Below are 16,001 nucleotides of genomic sequence, written 5' to 3'. Positions count from 1 at the left end.
CATATGCCAACAAATGACTACTACAAGGACACCAAAATATTTGTACTCAGTCAGTTTGCAAAGCTACGTTAGACACTTAAAAGATGACTATATTTAATTATTAATAAAATCCTATTCCTTCCCTGTTGACAAAAATTAACAATATACCTGATTTCATTTATGATGCCAACTAAGTGCACATTAAACCTTCTTCCCCCACCGCCCCAAAATGCCACCAAAACCAAAACAACTGAATGGTTTTACTAATGCTTAAACACCAGGAAAATGAAACTTCCCTACCGGACACATCTCTGCTCACCGGAAAGCCAGAAACACAGAGGTCAAATAAATATTTCATAGCTGAAACCCGCTTGGTTTTTTTAAAATGCATGACACTTCCTACACCGTTAACACTTATTACTGAGATTACAATAATATTTAATGTCCAATTCCACTGCAGGCGCTTTAATCTGATTGTCGGGTCCCAGTCCATTGCGCTGCACTAAACCACAGAGCCAAGCAGAAAGAAGGAAGCTGAAGCTGGAAACAGAAGAGGCATTAAAGAACACGACCCTCCTTACAAGGACAATTGGATCCTGCACTCCGGAGATAACGGCACAGACATAATAAGTGGAATTGATCATCGGCTTCTCCTAAGAAATCGCGCACAGGCACAGCAGGGTTTTCCGTAGAACTAAACATAATTCTTTTCAATTTGGTTTGGCCTTTTCTTGAGAAGTTGAGAAACGAGTAATTTTCTTCCTGTTCTTTATATTGGGAGATTAATTAGATACATCGCTGGTAGAACCAAAGGAATAAAAGGCTTGTGCAGTTTCAGGGCCTTTCAGCAGTTAATCATCTCCTTCACTCCCCTGTTGGATTTGTACTGTCTCACCACTCCTCACAACAACACCCCCCCAAGTATCTCAGTAAATACACATATATACATACAAACACAAAGAGAGAGAACGTGCTAGAGAGAAGAGCGCGAGTCAACTATTTTTGCTCCTTTCCACTGCAACTCACATAAATCAATATGTAACTCCCTGTTAGACCAAGCCTGCAAAAAATGACTTCCAGATAAAACAGCAACAGGGATGTGAATAAAGTAATTCACCCACCTCAGTGAGATGTGAGCTTCAAAACACCAGTCTGAACCCCAAACATTCAAATGGCAACATGGCTAAAGCACATCTGTTTTACAGCTGATCACAGGTCAGTTGGGAAAGGAGAGGAAGCTCAGCACAGCTCCGGCAACCGCGGCCATTTCCTGCTGGCTCTGCCAGCGGAGCTCTTCTCCACGAGCCGTACGAGTGCCCTGGTGCAAGCCACAGCCGTGGGTGCAGCCAGGCGGGAACAATAACTTTGTCAGTATGGTGACAGGTCACAAAAGCGTGTGTGTTTGCTTTTCATTTAAAAAGGCACTGGTTTTTCTCAAGGCCATTTGCTCCTCTCGCCTCAGGAGCTCAGAGCAGCACCCCTGGAGCTGCTGGGGCTGCTGTGGAGCCTCATTTCCTCCAAGGAGGGAAGAGATGGACATGGTCAAGAAGAAGCTTCTTTTAGAAGAACTTTACTGCCATTGATGGTGATGGAAGTTGAGACAAGGAGTCACTGCACCCCTGAGCCACGTAAAAGAAGGTACCATAACAGGTGCTGCCCCATAAACAGAAAAGTCTTCTCTGCATGTTCCTTTACAGCCCATCCCACGTGTTCCCTCACCCTCGCTGGGCACAAGAGGTAAAAACCCACAGCTAAGTTCCCATTATCTGCCAACTAGCCGTCCGCTACACTCCACTTCACGGCATTTCCAGATCCGCAACACCACACATTTTGAACGCTAGCTCTGCTCCATCTGCAAGTATCTACTGGACAGTCAACGAGAAATGGGCTCGGCTGCCTGAATTCACTGGAAAACTGTCAAACCAGGAAATTTTCATAGGGAGAAAACCTCCCTTTAATTAAAATCAAAGGACATTATGATTTCTTCAGGACATACACAGATCTCAACGACAGAAACTGCATTACAAGATGCAAAAGGTGACTGAGGCAGATACAGTGAGTGTGCAGAATGTGCTGGCTGTTTTAAAAAGCAGCACCAGTAAGTTTAATTTTCAATAATCCAGAATAGGCTTTCTTCATTCATTTATCAAACTGGGCTTCCAGAGACACAGAAAAACCTCTGAAATCTCTAGTGAGGAGAATAATTATTAAAAAAGTGCCTCCCCCCTCAGAAGCATGAGTATAGAAAGCACCGGAAATCATTCTGTGAAGTAGGAAATTAGGGCCATTCCTTATTTTAGAGACAGAATAAGCAGCTTGTTCTGGACAGGTAGAAAATTATCATCCACAAATCCATCTTTACAACCATAATTGTTACTGACTACTCGAGGAGAAACACGCCCCTCCCTTTGTAAAGGCCATCGCATATGAGAGGCATGGCCACTGCAGACTAGAAAACTACAGGAACCAAAGGAGGCCAATCCCTTATTCATTATCTCTACATTTTTATCTTTTACTAAATTTCATTAACGCTTCAACTAGCATCGGATACCCTACGCGCAGAATTTACGTCTTTCTCCTCTGCAGGACCCTGATTTTGTATATATGCAGGTAACGCATATGCCAAAACCAAAGGGAACAGGCATATCATCTCATAGCGTGAATTAGTCCAACACGTTCCTACACCGTGGAACACAACCCAACCCTCAACCGCTGGGAAACACTACTATTATTTCTAATTCCACTGATGTTCTGCACAGTAATTTCCTCATCGGCAAAAGATCAAACTTCAGACCTGATGAGTAATCACCATGGATGGTCCTTAACTGAACGAGACATTGACATTCTCCACCACATTTTACATTAAATTTTCAGTTCATAGGAGCTTTCTTCTTTGTATTTGCAGAGCTGTTCTCAAGGGAGAGACTGATGCTAATTCTTTTTGGCTTGAAAATAGAGTAATAAAACTAGTGCTACAAAATCCAAGGGTTCAGTCCAGAAAATATGAGTTCAGTGTAAAAGCTGCTGTAGGAGGATGTGGAATTAAGGAGAAAAAAACCCAATTATTTTCCCATTTACAGTAATGTGAAGAAAAAAAGCAGAAACACTGGAAAAGATATAGCAAGCGTATGAAACCTGGCCCACCACGATTCTGTTTATACATTTTTATGCCTCGGTAATTAGCTTAGAAACATAAAGAAAATACACCCTGGCACTTACTGTGTGATACTTACTCCAAAAACATCTGGTGTTTAGTCTACAAATACTAATACAGAAGCGAGAAGCAGCTGAAGACACACAATGCCTCATTCATACCACAGGAAAAAAAAACATATTTAAAGGTCTTGGGGTTTTTTGTTTTTAACAGAACAAGTTCTGCCGCATTCAGCAAGACAGACAACTACTCTTCACATAACCTCTGCATTCCCTGGTACCTCTTTGAGTGACGATTATCAAGACTGTAATTTCTTGTTTGAGCATTTCCTGCAATTATTAGGTCCTGTTTGTAAATAAATACCATGATTATAATATCTCATTAGAGAATTGCAGAATAATTGTGGTTGGAAAGGACCTCTGGTGAACGTCTTGTCTAAATCACTCCCTCGAAGTAGGGTTACCTACAGCAGGGAGCCAGTTGCATTTTGAGTATCTCCACAGCTGGAGACTCCACAACCTTCTCAGTTCCTGTGACTGATCTCCCCTGAAGTTAATGAAGAAATAAACAGGTTTCAATATAAATTTCATTTTGTGCCCTTCTGGGCCTCAGCAGATACAGCTGCTTGTCTGTCCACTGGACACCGCTGAGAAAAGCCTGGCTCCTATTTAGTCCCTCCCACTGCTGTTTATCTACATTAGGAAGATCCCCGTGAGCCTTCCCTGCTCCAGACTGAACAGCCCCAGGTCTGTCAGCCTTTGCCCACAGAAGAGACACTCCAGTCCCTTCATCATCTCTAGGATCCTTCAAGCAGCTCTCACCATTGTAGCTGTGTCTCTCTCCTCCTGGGGAGACCAGCCCTGGGCTCAGCACTCCGGATTTGTCTCACCAGTGCTGAGTAGGGGAGAAGGATCACGTCTTTGACCTGCTGGCAACACTCCTTCCAGCTCAGCCTAGGATACCACTGGTCTTCTTTGCAACAAGGGCTCACTGCTGGGTCATGCTCAGCCTGGGGTCCATCAGGACTCCTGGGTCCTTTTCTGACAAGCTACTTTCCGGCCGGCTGGACCTCAGCAGATAGCAGTGTATGCTGTTGTTCCTCCCAGGTGCAGGACCTTGCCCTTCCCTGTGATGAACTTCATGAGGCTCTTGCCAGCCCGTTCCAGCCTGTCAAGGTCCCTCTGGATGGCAGCACACCCATCTGGTCACTCAGCCACTCCTCCCAGACTGGTGTCAGCTGCAAACTCACCGAGTGTGCTTTCTGCCCCATCGGTCAGGTTGTTAATGAAGAGGCTAAGCAGTTTTGGTCACAGTATCAGCCTCCGAGGTGCAACAGTAATGAGCAGCCTCCAACTGAACATCCTGCTGTTGATGATACCATTTGAACCAAGCAATTCAGCCAGATTTCAATCCACCTCACTGCCCACTTATCTACTCCATATTCATCAGTTTGTCTGTAATGACACGATCAGAGACAGTGTCTATACTTGAGATAGACAACGTTCCCAGCTCTCCCCTCATCCACCAAGACAGTCATCTCATCACAGAAGGCTATTAGGTTGGTTAAGCATGGTTTACCCTTCTTAAAACCACATCGATGATGCCTGATCATTGTTTTCATTATGCAGTGATTTTCTCTTCTGCCTATCAAATATTTAATGTATCATTTCCACTCAGAGGTTACATTCCTGTGATTCCAATTTGGCTCTCTAAGGACATTCTAGTTGGCAAAGGTGAGAAAAGTTGATCCAGATAAATAAAACCCATGAATGTGAAGTCAATTCAACCCCTGTGTATTTTAATTTAATGTGGGACATCCAGTTAAGAGGGTCAAGGCATTGCATAATCACTCAGTAGGGATGCATAACACAGATGCTGAGATCAGTCTGAATGAAGGATAAATGGAAGCGTCTGCACACAAAAGCACCAGAAGAAATGATAGAGGGAATGGGTTATGAGAATGGCAGGAACTGATAAGCAAGAACACAAGTGACAGCAAACTGGCAAACGATGAGAAATGTCTTGTTACATCTCGACCAGAAGGCTGGCACTCTGCTGAGGCTGTACTAGAGACGACCAGTCCGTTGATGACCCACAGCAGAGCTCCAGCATGTCACCTCTGTTCACAGGAAAGCAGGTTGTAAGCCACGAGTCCACCCACAATGATGAAACACAAAGGACAGCAATGACAGGCTGAAGCCAGCAAGCTTCCGAGGGAAAAGATTACTCCATGAGAACTGTTCAACTCCTAAAGAGTACAAAAAAAGATGGTCTAAAAGCCAGTTTATTTTCATAACTAAGAAGAACCCAAGAGACATAGCGAGAACTTTATAGCCACTGCCTCTCACCCCCATCACACACAAGTGATCCTGGCCAGACAGCCCTGCTGTTGGTGAGCACGTGGCTATCAGTATGAGCGGTCAGGAGCGCACGTGAGTGGAGATTAAAAGTAAGTCCACCCTCCTCTCCAATAAGATCTTGTAACTGAGTTTCCTCACGTTAAGTTCTTGAAGTCTTTCACATTTTCCGTGTTTTAAATACACCACCTACGTTCATCTACGCTGAATTGTTCCTAGTTTAACTATCTAACAACTGTTCAGAACGTGATTTAGGTTCCCTCCTGCGTCTTATATGTGAATGAAGCAATGAGTTAGCAGAACCCAACCACACTCCTTGTAAGTGAGGGGTGTTACTATCACAGCAGAAGGTAACTTAAACCTACTTTTCCCCATCCCTGATAACTCCAGATCTTGGCCCTGAATTCTCCCTCCATTCCAAAAATTCCTACTAGTGTACTGCTGTAATACATGGGTGAGAACCTCAGCTCCACGTCTGCCGTACTCCTCTGTGCTTTTCTCTTACGGACCAGAATCCCGAATGTGTGAAATCCTGTGTATGCAGTAGATGCACTGTCAAATCCTTCAGCCGCCTTCCCGTTCACATCGACCAACAGTTCAGAATATCCTTCTCTGCTTTTGAAAGGCCACACGTGCTGAATTCACACAAAGCGTCACACACTGATCATCTGCCTTAAATGCACGGTAACATACCTTCCCAACATCATCATCATCATGGCTTGGCTTCGCGAACAAAGATCTGGGAAGGGCTTTTCCCACGCTCACTGCGACACTCTTCCCAACAAAGCACATCGTATATGTACAACACCCAACACAAATAAAAAAATTAATGAAAAATAGCATCATGTGGCACAAGAAAACAAGAAAGACAGGCCCAAGAAAACTGACAAATATATCTTCTAAAAACTACCAGGAGGCTTCTGTTCTAACCTTGCATCAGACAAGTACGTACTAAGCCCTTAAGTTACTCGTTTTCAAGAACTGAGCAAAGGGCTAAACACTAAAGGTCAAACTGTAGTCTCCTACTCCCCAACATGCTCCTTCAGTAGCACAGCTCAAATCTCAAGTCCAGTTTTAATCAGCAGGTGCACCGATCTTTTTTCGGGCTGAAATAAATGTGAGTACAGCAAGCCCCGCTCCTCCACAAGATCAGAGTTTTAACTAGCAAGAAAAAAGCCCTTGCTTAACAAACTACGAAATTAAGCAGCACAGAAGCAGATTAATAAATACGTTGGGAGAGCTATCAAACAGGTGGAGTGTTAGAGGAATATTCTTTCTGATGGGATGTTCTCAGCCCGTTGTTGGGCCACACCAAACACACTTTTCCCATCAGTGTTGCCACTTCAAGAAATAAGAACAGCGCTTTTTTTAAGATCAGATGTTAAGCCCACCCACAGCTATACATATTACATCAAAAAAATCCCAGAAAAAACAGCAGACCTTTCAAATGACTTCTGTGGCCATTTCTAACAGAAGATCTCCAACCTCAAAAACCGACAGCCAGGGTCCTCTAACTTGCCATCGTGCGTTACAAGGCCAATAGCTGTGCTCCAGACAATCAGAGCAGCCCGCTCTTGACCGCGCGCTCTTGGACAGGGTGGAACACCAACAGGTATTCTGTCTTGGTAAGCTCCGGGTACAACAAAACGAAGTTTCTACCCCAGTGCAACTGTATTACAAAGCAGTGCCCAGCAAATAAACGCCTTCTGGTCAAAATAAATACCTGACCTTTGGCTACATGATTGTCACACATTTGATTCACTGGTTTAGCACAGTCACTGTTTATAAATCGATCAATGAATTAGCAAGTTCTGACAATCCAGTTTGTTTGATCATGCACCAGTTTTCTATTTTAATTATTAGCTGGCACTGGTGCATACAAAGACGGTAAAAAGCTAAGCGCTTTACTTTCCTCAATATATACATTTTAAAAGTGTGTATAAATATACAATCGTATATAAAAAGTAATAAAAAAATTTTCATTAATTTACTTTCCAGTAGCTGCAGGCATCCTTAACGTTGTACCTTACCTCTCCTGGGGAAAGCATGGGTGAACGAGAGGGAACGAAGGCTCTCCTTACCTTAATGTTGCAGGCTTGCTCCATCAGCCTTCTGGCGTTCTCCTCGGCTCTGTACCTCTTGGGCAACTGAACCCTGAAGAATTTTAAAGCTCCTTCAAAATCAGCTTGTAGAAGGTCCTCTTTTGAGGTCTGCAATTAAACACAGGGAACTATCGTAAGCACTGAGAACAGGCAGTCATGCTCTTTTACTGGATTTGTCATTTGCTGAACGTATTCCAAACCTTCAACATTCACACTAGCTCAGAAACATCCTCCGTGAAATCAGCTCTCTAACCTGCATCTCATAAAACAAAAGGGAGGCGACGGCACATCCTAGGAATCCCAGGCAGCGCAGCACAATCTGAGAGGACTGTAACACATTCATGTATTTTATCCTTCCGTACCTGCAGGGCAAGAAAGGGATCCTGGCTCAGCCTCTCAAGACATCACTCGGTGAGGAGAAAAACAAAACCCAAGCAAACAACAAAACCCTAGGAGAATTTTGTAATGCCTTCTGGAGAGCTTGTGCATTAGACCATTGCTGATTCTCATAAAGCTGCCCTAAAAAGACAATGTATATATAGAGACATACGGCTGCAGACATGAACAGCAGAAGCAGAAACGCACATGACTCATAAGAGGCACCAGCAAGTCAACGTGTGGAAGTCTGTGACACAATTTCTCAAAGAACACTGTGCCAGAAAATGTTTAACATGCTTATTGCTGCATCTCTCTTAATACTGTACCTCTCTGTGTGGTATCAAGCCAAACAGGTCAGGAAACGTTAAAGATTCAATGTTAATCCAGTTCTGCTGCTGACGGAGTAATATGACTCGCAGGGACACATGTATTCGTCTTCAGATTGACCAAGAACTACACCAAAAGATGCAGCAGACAGGAGACACCGAGTCTGGAGAGAGCTCCTTTACAAGGCTCACAGAAACCGCGGGTCCAGACAAGACATTCAGGATGTCATCTCGGAAACGTGACATTCAAGATCTTTAACCCAGAAAGAGTGAACAAAAACGTGTCAACGGACAGACTAGGACTATCGCGGAGAGAGCGCTGTGTATCCTGGCATGACCACAAACACCTCAGAGGCAGCACAGGTACGTTTGGTAACAGTGAACTGACGGATTAATTGCTCAAGTACCACCGCCAATGTTTTCCTGTGCGCATCCTCCGCTTTCTCACGGGTAACACCCTTTGTTGATTTCTGAGTTGTTACATGCAGTAGGTAGATTACACGCACAGTTTTAAAGTTTCATTCTTAACTATCTTCTCGTCCACTCAAAATCCTTTGCTGTCTTCCACGTCAGACATCTTCCCAGCAATCGCACTCCACCCAGCACAAGAGATCAGCTCTGCCCAGGGAGAACTGGGAGACACTCTGCAGCTTTTGACATGCAAGAGATGAGGCTCGATGATACTATTTCTCTTGGGTGTTAATTTGGTTTTAAATAAATCAAAATAAATATAATTATCACTATAATGTGGAGAAAATTTTACTTTTATTTTAAAATCCTTCCTACTCACCCCACAAACTAGCATCGCTATGTCATTTACGTGAAAATGATTACTTCTACTGTGTAAAAGCCCTTCTTAAAAGTACAAAAACTTTGTTTCCCAAAGCGACCTGAACTTCAGTACGGTGCTGCAGATATGAACCAGTCATACTCAAACGTCACTAGACACCTTGCTGCTGGAAATGCTGAGCACTCTACCCAGAGGGTCTATCAAAACCTTCATTTGGTGGGGGGAAGGCAGAAGGGTTTTTGAGGGGGTTTCACATTATGTCCCAAACTTGGAACAGCACCAGAAGGTAAGGAGGTATTTTAACGGTTATCCACATGTCTGACACCAGAGGTGTGCCACCCAGCACGGAGAATCATCATTGCTGTGCCAAATCTCTCCCTTGGGATCCAGCATAGCAACGTCTCCTTTGATGTCCTCATCCGAGAGCCTACAAGGACAAAATCTAACTGTTCGTGTTTACCTGTCAGCCCACGTGTCTCTGGAGATTACTATACTGTGCAACCTAATAGGAATTCCAGAGTAGTTTTTGCTACATTAAACACAAGGAAAGTGTGAGAAAACTCCAAATACAACTCGAGTAGCTTCAGCGTATCCATTTCCACGTGACTGTAGCATTTCTAAGGCAGACAACTTTCTGTCATCAAAATGCCCAGAGTTCTCCCAAGACATATTTGATCCTCCTTTCATTCACGGCCAAGGAAGCTGTTGAGTCACCACTGCAAGGGCTCAAGAAAAGCTGCCTTTGGGATGCTGAGGAGAAATGCCCAGCTTCACCAACTATCACATCTGATTCTGTCCACACAGATTTTGGCAGGAGGAATGTTCGGCTGAGACTCAATCAGACAAGACCAGTGTCGTGTTGACAGAGTTGGTGCAGTTGGGTATCTAGGGAATCAGACACTTCTGAACACGGCTCTGGCCAACACATTTGTTTCCTCTTCCTAACATCGTATTTCTCCTGCATGAGAAATTTCTCTTCGTTTCTCCCGAGACGAGATGTTTGGCCACACTTGAGACTACGTCACCATTTCTCATCCCCGATGGGCTATATTTAAGTTTATCTGCAAGTTGTAGAGTGTGGAGGGAGCTGCCTGTCACACAGCATCGCTGCCAAAACCCGTGCTGGCAACCGAGCTGCTTCCGGGCCGAGTTCAGCTGGGTAACGTTGATCAAGCAGCAGTAAATGGTTTGTTCACCAGCTTACTGGACAGTGATTTCTCTCCTTCCCTCTCAGTGGTGCTGACAGCTGCGATCACTACACAATTCAAACAGATTTCCTTATTACACTGCAAATTTGCCTTCTTTGGAGACGAGCTCTCCTGCAGTCCCAGTCCCCTTCTCTTCCTCACACTGCAGCAGCCTCTCCCACCCTGCTCTGACATCCAGCCACGGACACGACCCTGATCCCGGGGCACCAGCTAACCCGTGAAACCCGCTTTGCTACTGCTGGTGCTTTCACCCCTCTGGTGCTCAAATACAGCAACGCTGAACGACAGACAATCACCGAGATGGGCTGCTGGGTACTGGCTTCCCATCCAGTAGGAAGGTGTTTCCTAAGACAACTTCTGGCCAGTTGCTCCCAGCACAAAACAGATGCCAAACACACTTTTTGCCAAAGTTTTAACATTTTCTTAGGAGCTGAGCTATCCTAATTTGATGCATGTATTCTCCCTAGAGCTCCTGACTAGACATTTTTTACTTCCATTTTGTATTTAATTTCTTTTTTTTAACATAATGCATCGAGAGTTTTGAAATTATTTTTGGTTTAGAAATCAGAGGGGGTAAAAAAACCTTAAAAAACCTGTTAATAATCAACAATTAAATCACCCTGCCAAACTTTAACAAAAGCATCTGCACCTACCCTTTACATCCACAGCACTTCATTAAAAAATAAATACCAAAAAAGACAGAGGCAAATATATCAGAAAAGCAGCAATTACACATAAAACATTTAAAATCAGATTGAATTCTGCTTGAATCACAGTTACAGTTAATACTTGGACAGCCTGAAAACAAACTACTCTCATGAAATTGGAACTATCTTGAGAATTCTGAGTTGTCACTCTCGAAAAATCTTTAGTCGGTGAACATCCCGTAAGAATAATGGTGAATCATGAGAATAAGGACTTCTGGGAGAGTTTGCTGAACCAAGATTCCAGGTACGAAAACCTCCAGACCACCACACTGCACAGCCTGGTAACACGAGTGGCAGAGCCTGCACTGCTCAGCCCTTCCTACTTTGCTGAATATTTCAATCATCTGTTGATCAAAATTACAATCACAAAAATCTAAAGTAACATTTTGAGAGCGATGTAACCGGGCAGTGAACTTCGAATATTTTCTGCAAACCAGCCTCTTCAGTACTGATTAGAACTGGGAAGCAGCACAAACCCAGTGTACGTGTGTGTGTGTGTGTGTGTGTGTGTGTGTGTGTGTGTGTGTGTGTGTGTGTGTGTGTGTGTGTGTGTGTGTGTGTGGATCTCTGCGTGTACCCATCTGCAGTACAAAACAGGTACAGAGCACTGTCAGCAGCCCAGATTAACGTTTCTCGGCATTTTGAGATTTAAATTCAATAAATCATAAAGACATTTCAGGAACCTTTCGGCAGCTTTTGACTGGCAGAGATTTGTAAATTTGTTGGTTTGCGTCACTCGGCTTGTGGAACTCATCAACAACTTAGTTCATTAAACCACCCTGCAAGTTTAATGAACCAATAATTAAAGTTTGGCAGGTGTGTTGTATTTCTATGCACTCAGGTACTTTAGGGCATTTTTTATTATATATCATTTTAGAATAATCATATTTTTGGTTAAAATATCTTTTTAAAATCAGGCAAAAGCGGAAACTCAACTCAGAACTATGACCAGAAGTCTCAGTTTTTAGGGTCAGCTTTCAGGCTCTAAATACATCCTTGAATGTCCTTCCCACATCACTTACGTATTTCAATATATTCATAAAATTATCTTATATGTATTAGTAGAAACTAAGGGAAAATCCTTTCCCAGAAGGACCAGGGAAGATTTCAAATCTAAAGGTGAAGTGCTGGAAAACTGCAAATGTTCAAAAAACAGGAATGGAATTTGGGAGAGTTAAATGATGTTAATTGTGATCGATTGTTTTGGGTTGGTTTTTTTTTTTTCAAGTAAATAATGCTACCACTATTTTCCCTAAAATATTTAGGGAAATGTGATTAAGACAAAGGACAAAGCCTTGGCTTTTTTCTTTAATTTAATTTCTCTGTCTTCAATTATTAATTCTGCAGTCTCATTTATTACTGACTATATCAACTACAACTCCTATTCCCACCTGGGAACTAACACAGCAGAGGAAATTTCAGAGCAGCCACACTGTAACTCCTTAATTTAATTCTTCTCCTTTCATACAGACAGGTAAGACTTACTAAGTTCCATAGAATTCTGTATATTTAGAATTTCTATAGAATGTCAGTGAGTATAAACTGCTTTTTTCACACTTTAAAGGATGTGCATCCAGCAAAGGCAGAAAAGGACCTGGCCAGACTGTACTCCACCACTTATATGCTAGTGGTAAATTCAACGTGTTTGTAAGTATCCTCACCCGGATCTTCAGAACATAATAGTTAATCTATAACGCACAGAGAGATACGGTTCTAAGCTCTTTTAATAAGAAATGCAATACAAAAATCAAGCTGTGTGAGCTCTATTTTCTGACGTGACAGCTCCTCTTCCACTGGAACAAGACGACTGCAGTGCTGCACGCTGCATGACTGTGCCCGGTGCTGCCCTTCAACACGAGCCACAGCCCTGACACCAGCTCAGCAGCTCCAAGAGGATGAAGCTGACCTTTGGTGCTGCCGAGGAGTGCGGGGGTGGCTAAACTGGGGATCCAGGTCTGGGAAAGTTTGGGGGTTAAAGCTCTGCTGCTACAGTGACACTGGCACGTGCTTCTAGCGCAATACATCAGACTCCTTTCGCTGCCGGTGCTCACATCCATTTCTTTACTGTGAAAGCTCTGGTGTCAAACACATTTTTTCCTAGGTAAGACCTGCGCTGTCTACAAAACACCGTTAGGTACAGAAGCGTTATGGAAAAAGAACAGCTTTGGTTTTGTGCACGATGAGTTGGCATCCATAAACATGGCAATAATCTTGTGTACACCCTGTTGTATCCCTCTGCTCAAAATTTCACCACTGTGCTTGTATGTAGCTCCAGACTTACAACGGCGGTGTTCATTCTGCCACATAAAACAGAGATGGATGTGGATAAGCACCAACGCAACACCTGCTAGCTTCATACACCCACCATCACCCCCAACGATAAAGCCACACTGAATCAGCGCTGTCTCACTCGCCCACCATCGCGGTTAGCCCATGCAGTGAGCAGGTGATCTGGATTTTTTTAAGGCTGGCAGAAATGTGAGAAATAGAGTCTATAACCCGACACTACAATGGCAAATATTCTGCTTGTCCCAGGCCTGTATTCCCGAAACCACAGCAGAAAGAGAAGCTTATGCATGTAAAAAAGAATCTGGTTATAATTTCATGAGACACTGTGGTTTTGAAGTATCTTCAGATCTGATTAAATTCTTGGTCCTCAGAGATTTCTCATTTCTAAAAAATCACCAACAACAGTCTCTCCTCCTCTGTGGAAGGGGTATATGTCAAAAGGGATAGATGTCAGAAGAGGTACATTTAGCTAATAAAATCTGACAGGAAATTGCATCGGCTCCACAAGTCGAGACTCTCTAATAACACAAGCATTATTTGTATTCTTTTCCCTGTTTTCCCCTCCTTTTTTTCTTTTTTAATAAACAGTTTTATGTTGTTCAGCAAAGCTAAGCTGCTGGGGTGATGAAGTATGCTAAATTCCCTGCTATCCTCCATCTGGAGGGCCAGATACAAAGCCTGATTAAGTCAAGTCAAAAAGAGCTCAGTGGGTTTGTCTCTGCTTTCCTTGGAGCTCATCACAAGCCAATTCAGAATGATTTGGCAGCCCTTGCCCAAGAGACCATCAGCACTATAGCTGTACGATGGGATGGGGAGCGTTTAGGTGCACTTGGAGGGAAACTGGAATAACGCTTACACATCAAACAGACGCCAGCACACATTATTAGCCACTACACTCCATTCTACATGTGACTGCAGGCACCCAAATTCATCTGCACTTTACTAGCAACCAGAAAGCCTGTGATTTTTTTTATTTTTATCTAACACATCCCAGTGCAGAGACATGCTGGCTCAACCACCCACCTTTTTTTTTTTTACACTGAACATCTTAAAATACAGAGACCACGTTCATTTCTGCAAGTGCACTGCAGAACACAAGAGGTAAGTTCCAGTAGCACAATACAAATGCTGTATCTGCACGTATACTGGTGTAACTGGTATACTGGTATAACTGGAGTACAGGACTGCGGAGGGTATGGCAATAAAGGCACCATCCCACCAGGAAATGGGCTGGGTTCAGTCAAGAACTCTCTCTGCATGCATCGCATCAAAATGACGCCCTGGTGCACAGGCCATCGACCTGAGCTGCAGCCAGGCTGAGTTACAAAACCCCAGAGCAGCCTCAGCTAGGACCAGCTTCAGGATTTGCCGCTGTTCTGTGGGTCTGAGTCTGCCCTGGAGAGCGGCAGGGAAGGTGGAAGCATGCTCCTCTCTGCTCTAACATGCCACACCAGTTTCAGGCCATTTCACACACAGACATCATTTGCTATGACGGAAAAACACACCTTTAAGAATTTATTTTCCAGATAATTCTACACATGTATTTTAAACTTTTTCACATACTGTCAATTGCCTTTTCAAAATCAAACACAGAAATAGCAGAAAACCGAAATACAGCACCATAGCTTGATTTTTTTCTGAATGTTTAATGTCACCAGTATAAAATTTGAAACGCTGAGTACTAATGCACTTTCCATCAGTATCCAGAGGTAAAACGGGTGTGCTGCATATTTGGAATTTTTACAGGACTGAGAACAAAAGCATTCACGGCTTTAGGAAATTTTTTTTTTTTTTACAGCGCAGCCCTGGTTGAGAACCCTTCAAGCCAGTCAAGGAGTGGCACCAAACCCCACCAGCAGGGCTAGCATCCAGCCCTCCCGAGTTAACAGGAAAAAGACAGACTCAGCGCTTAGGAGATGGATTATAAGAAGCCAAGAGCAAAAATTAAGAGACCTCTCACACCTACATTCAGAGTCAAGAATCCTGGGGTGGGGGGAAGCAGGTTTGGGAGGAAAGACAGCAAACTGACAATGAATTAATGCCAAGAAAATGCGATCTCACCGCAAGCAGCCGAGGCACAAACAGGCGATGCCCCATCCCCAGAAGTTCCAGCACCCGACACGCATACTCATTCACCAGCTTGCTCCTCTCGTCATGCATGTCCTGGGACTTTTTGACAGGTGGTGTGAGCTTGGCAGCTGGGGTTTTGCAAGGCACCCCTTCTTCCATGAGCAGTAAGTAGTAAGTATCCAGAGTGAGAAGAACAGGCTTTGAACCGTGATTTCACAAAGTGCAAGGTTAGGAGACCCAGCCTCAGTTCTCTGAAACGGGCTCGGATGGCCGCCAACAGCAACGCCCGTCGGTCGCTCAGAAAGAGAAAAGCATCTTTGCTAAGAATCGAGGAAAAATATGATCCGTCGTGCTGGCTCAGCCAGAGTCCAAAGTGGATTTGAAAAACAAACCAGAGAAAACATGGATCTAAAAATGTACCTAAAGAGCAGGAAAATGGCAGAAAACGAGTGCAGGAAAGCTCGGCTGGGAGAAAAGCAACGGCGAGCTTTCAGGGCTCAGCGTCTGGGGCTGCGTGTGCAAGCAGACAGCAGCAGCAATAAGAGCAATAAAGCCAGGGCAGTTCCGAAGCTGCAAAGAGAAAAGGATGAGCTCATTGCAATCTCTGATTCGTGACAAGCGTGGCGGCTGCTGCTGCTGCC

The 16,001-nt window shown here is 43.8% G+C and overlaps 1 protein-coding gene across 1 annotated transcript in view; it reads right to left on the bottom strand.

Annotated features, from left to right (window-relative positions):
* The window catches only part of LOC104496944 (rab GTPase-activating protein 1-like), a gene marked incomplete at its 3' end in the record, with an annotated part of 55,207 nt that extends 39,688 nt beyond the window's left edge, over positions 1 to 15,519 (bottom strand). The window contains exons 1-2 of the mRNA XM_010140138.1: positions 15,352 to 15,519; positions 7,572 to 7,700 (exon numbers count right to left, since the gene is read on the bottom strand). Of these exons, the coding sequence (XP_010138440.1) occupies positions 7,572 to 7,700; positions 15,352 to 15,519 (297 nt within the window). The remainder of the gene's footprint in view (positions 1 to 7,571; positions 7,701 to 15,351) is intronic.
* Between the last annotated feature and the right edge of the window lie 482 nt (positions 15,520 to 16,001).

This window comes from Buceros rhinoceros, unplaced genomic scaffold (genome assembly GCF_000710305.1).
Source record: "Buceros rhinoceros silvestris isolate BGI_N320 unplaced genomic scaffold, ASM71030v1 scaffold7067, whole genome shotgun sequence".
Classification (NCBI taxonomy): domain Eukaryota; kingdom Metazoa; phylum Chordata; class Aves; order Bucerotiformes; family Bucerotidae; genus Buceros; species Buceros rhinoceros.
The sequence above is the reverse complement of the archived record's forward strand: the minus strand, read 5'-3'. Positions and strand labels throughout refer to the sequence as shown.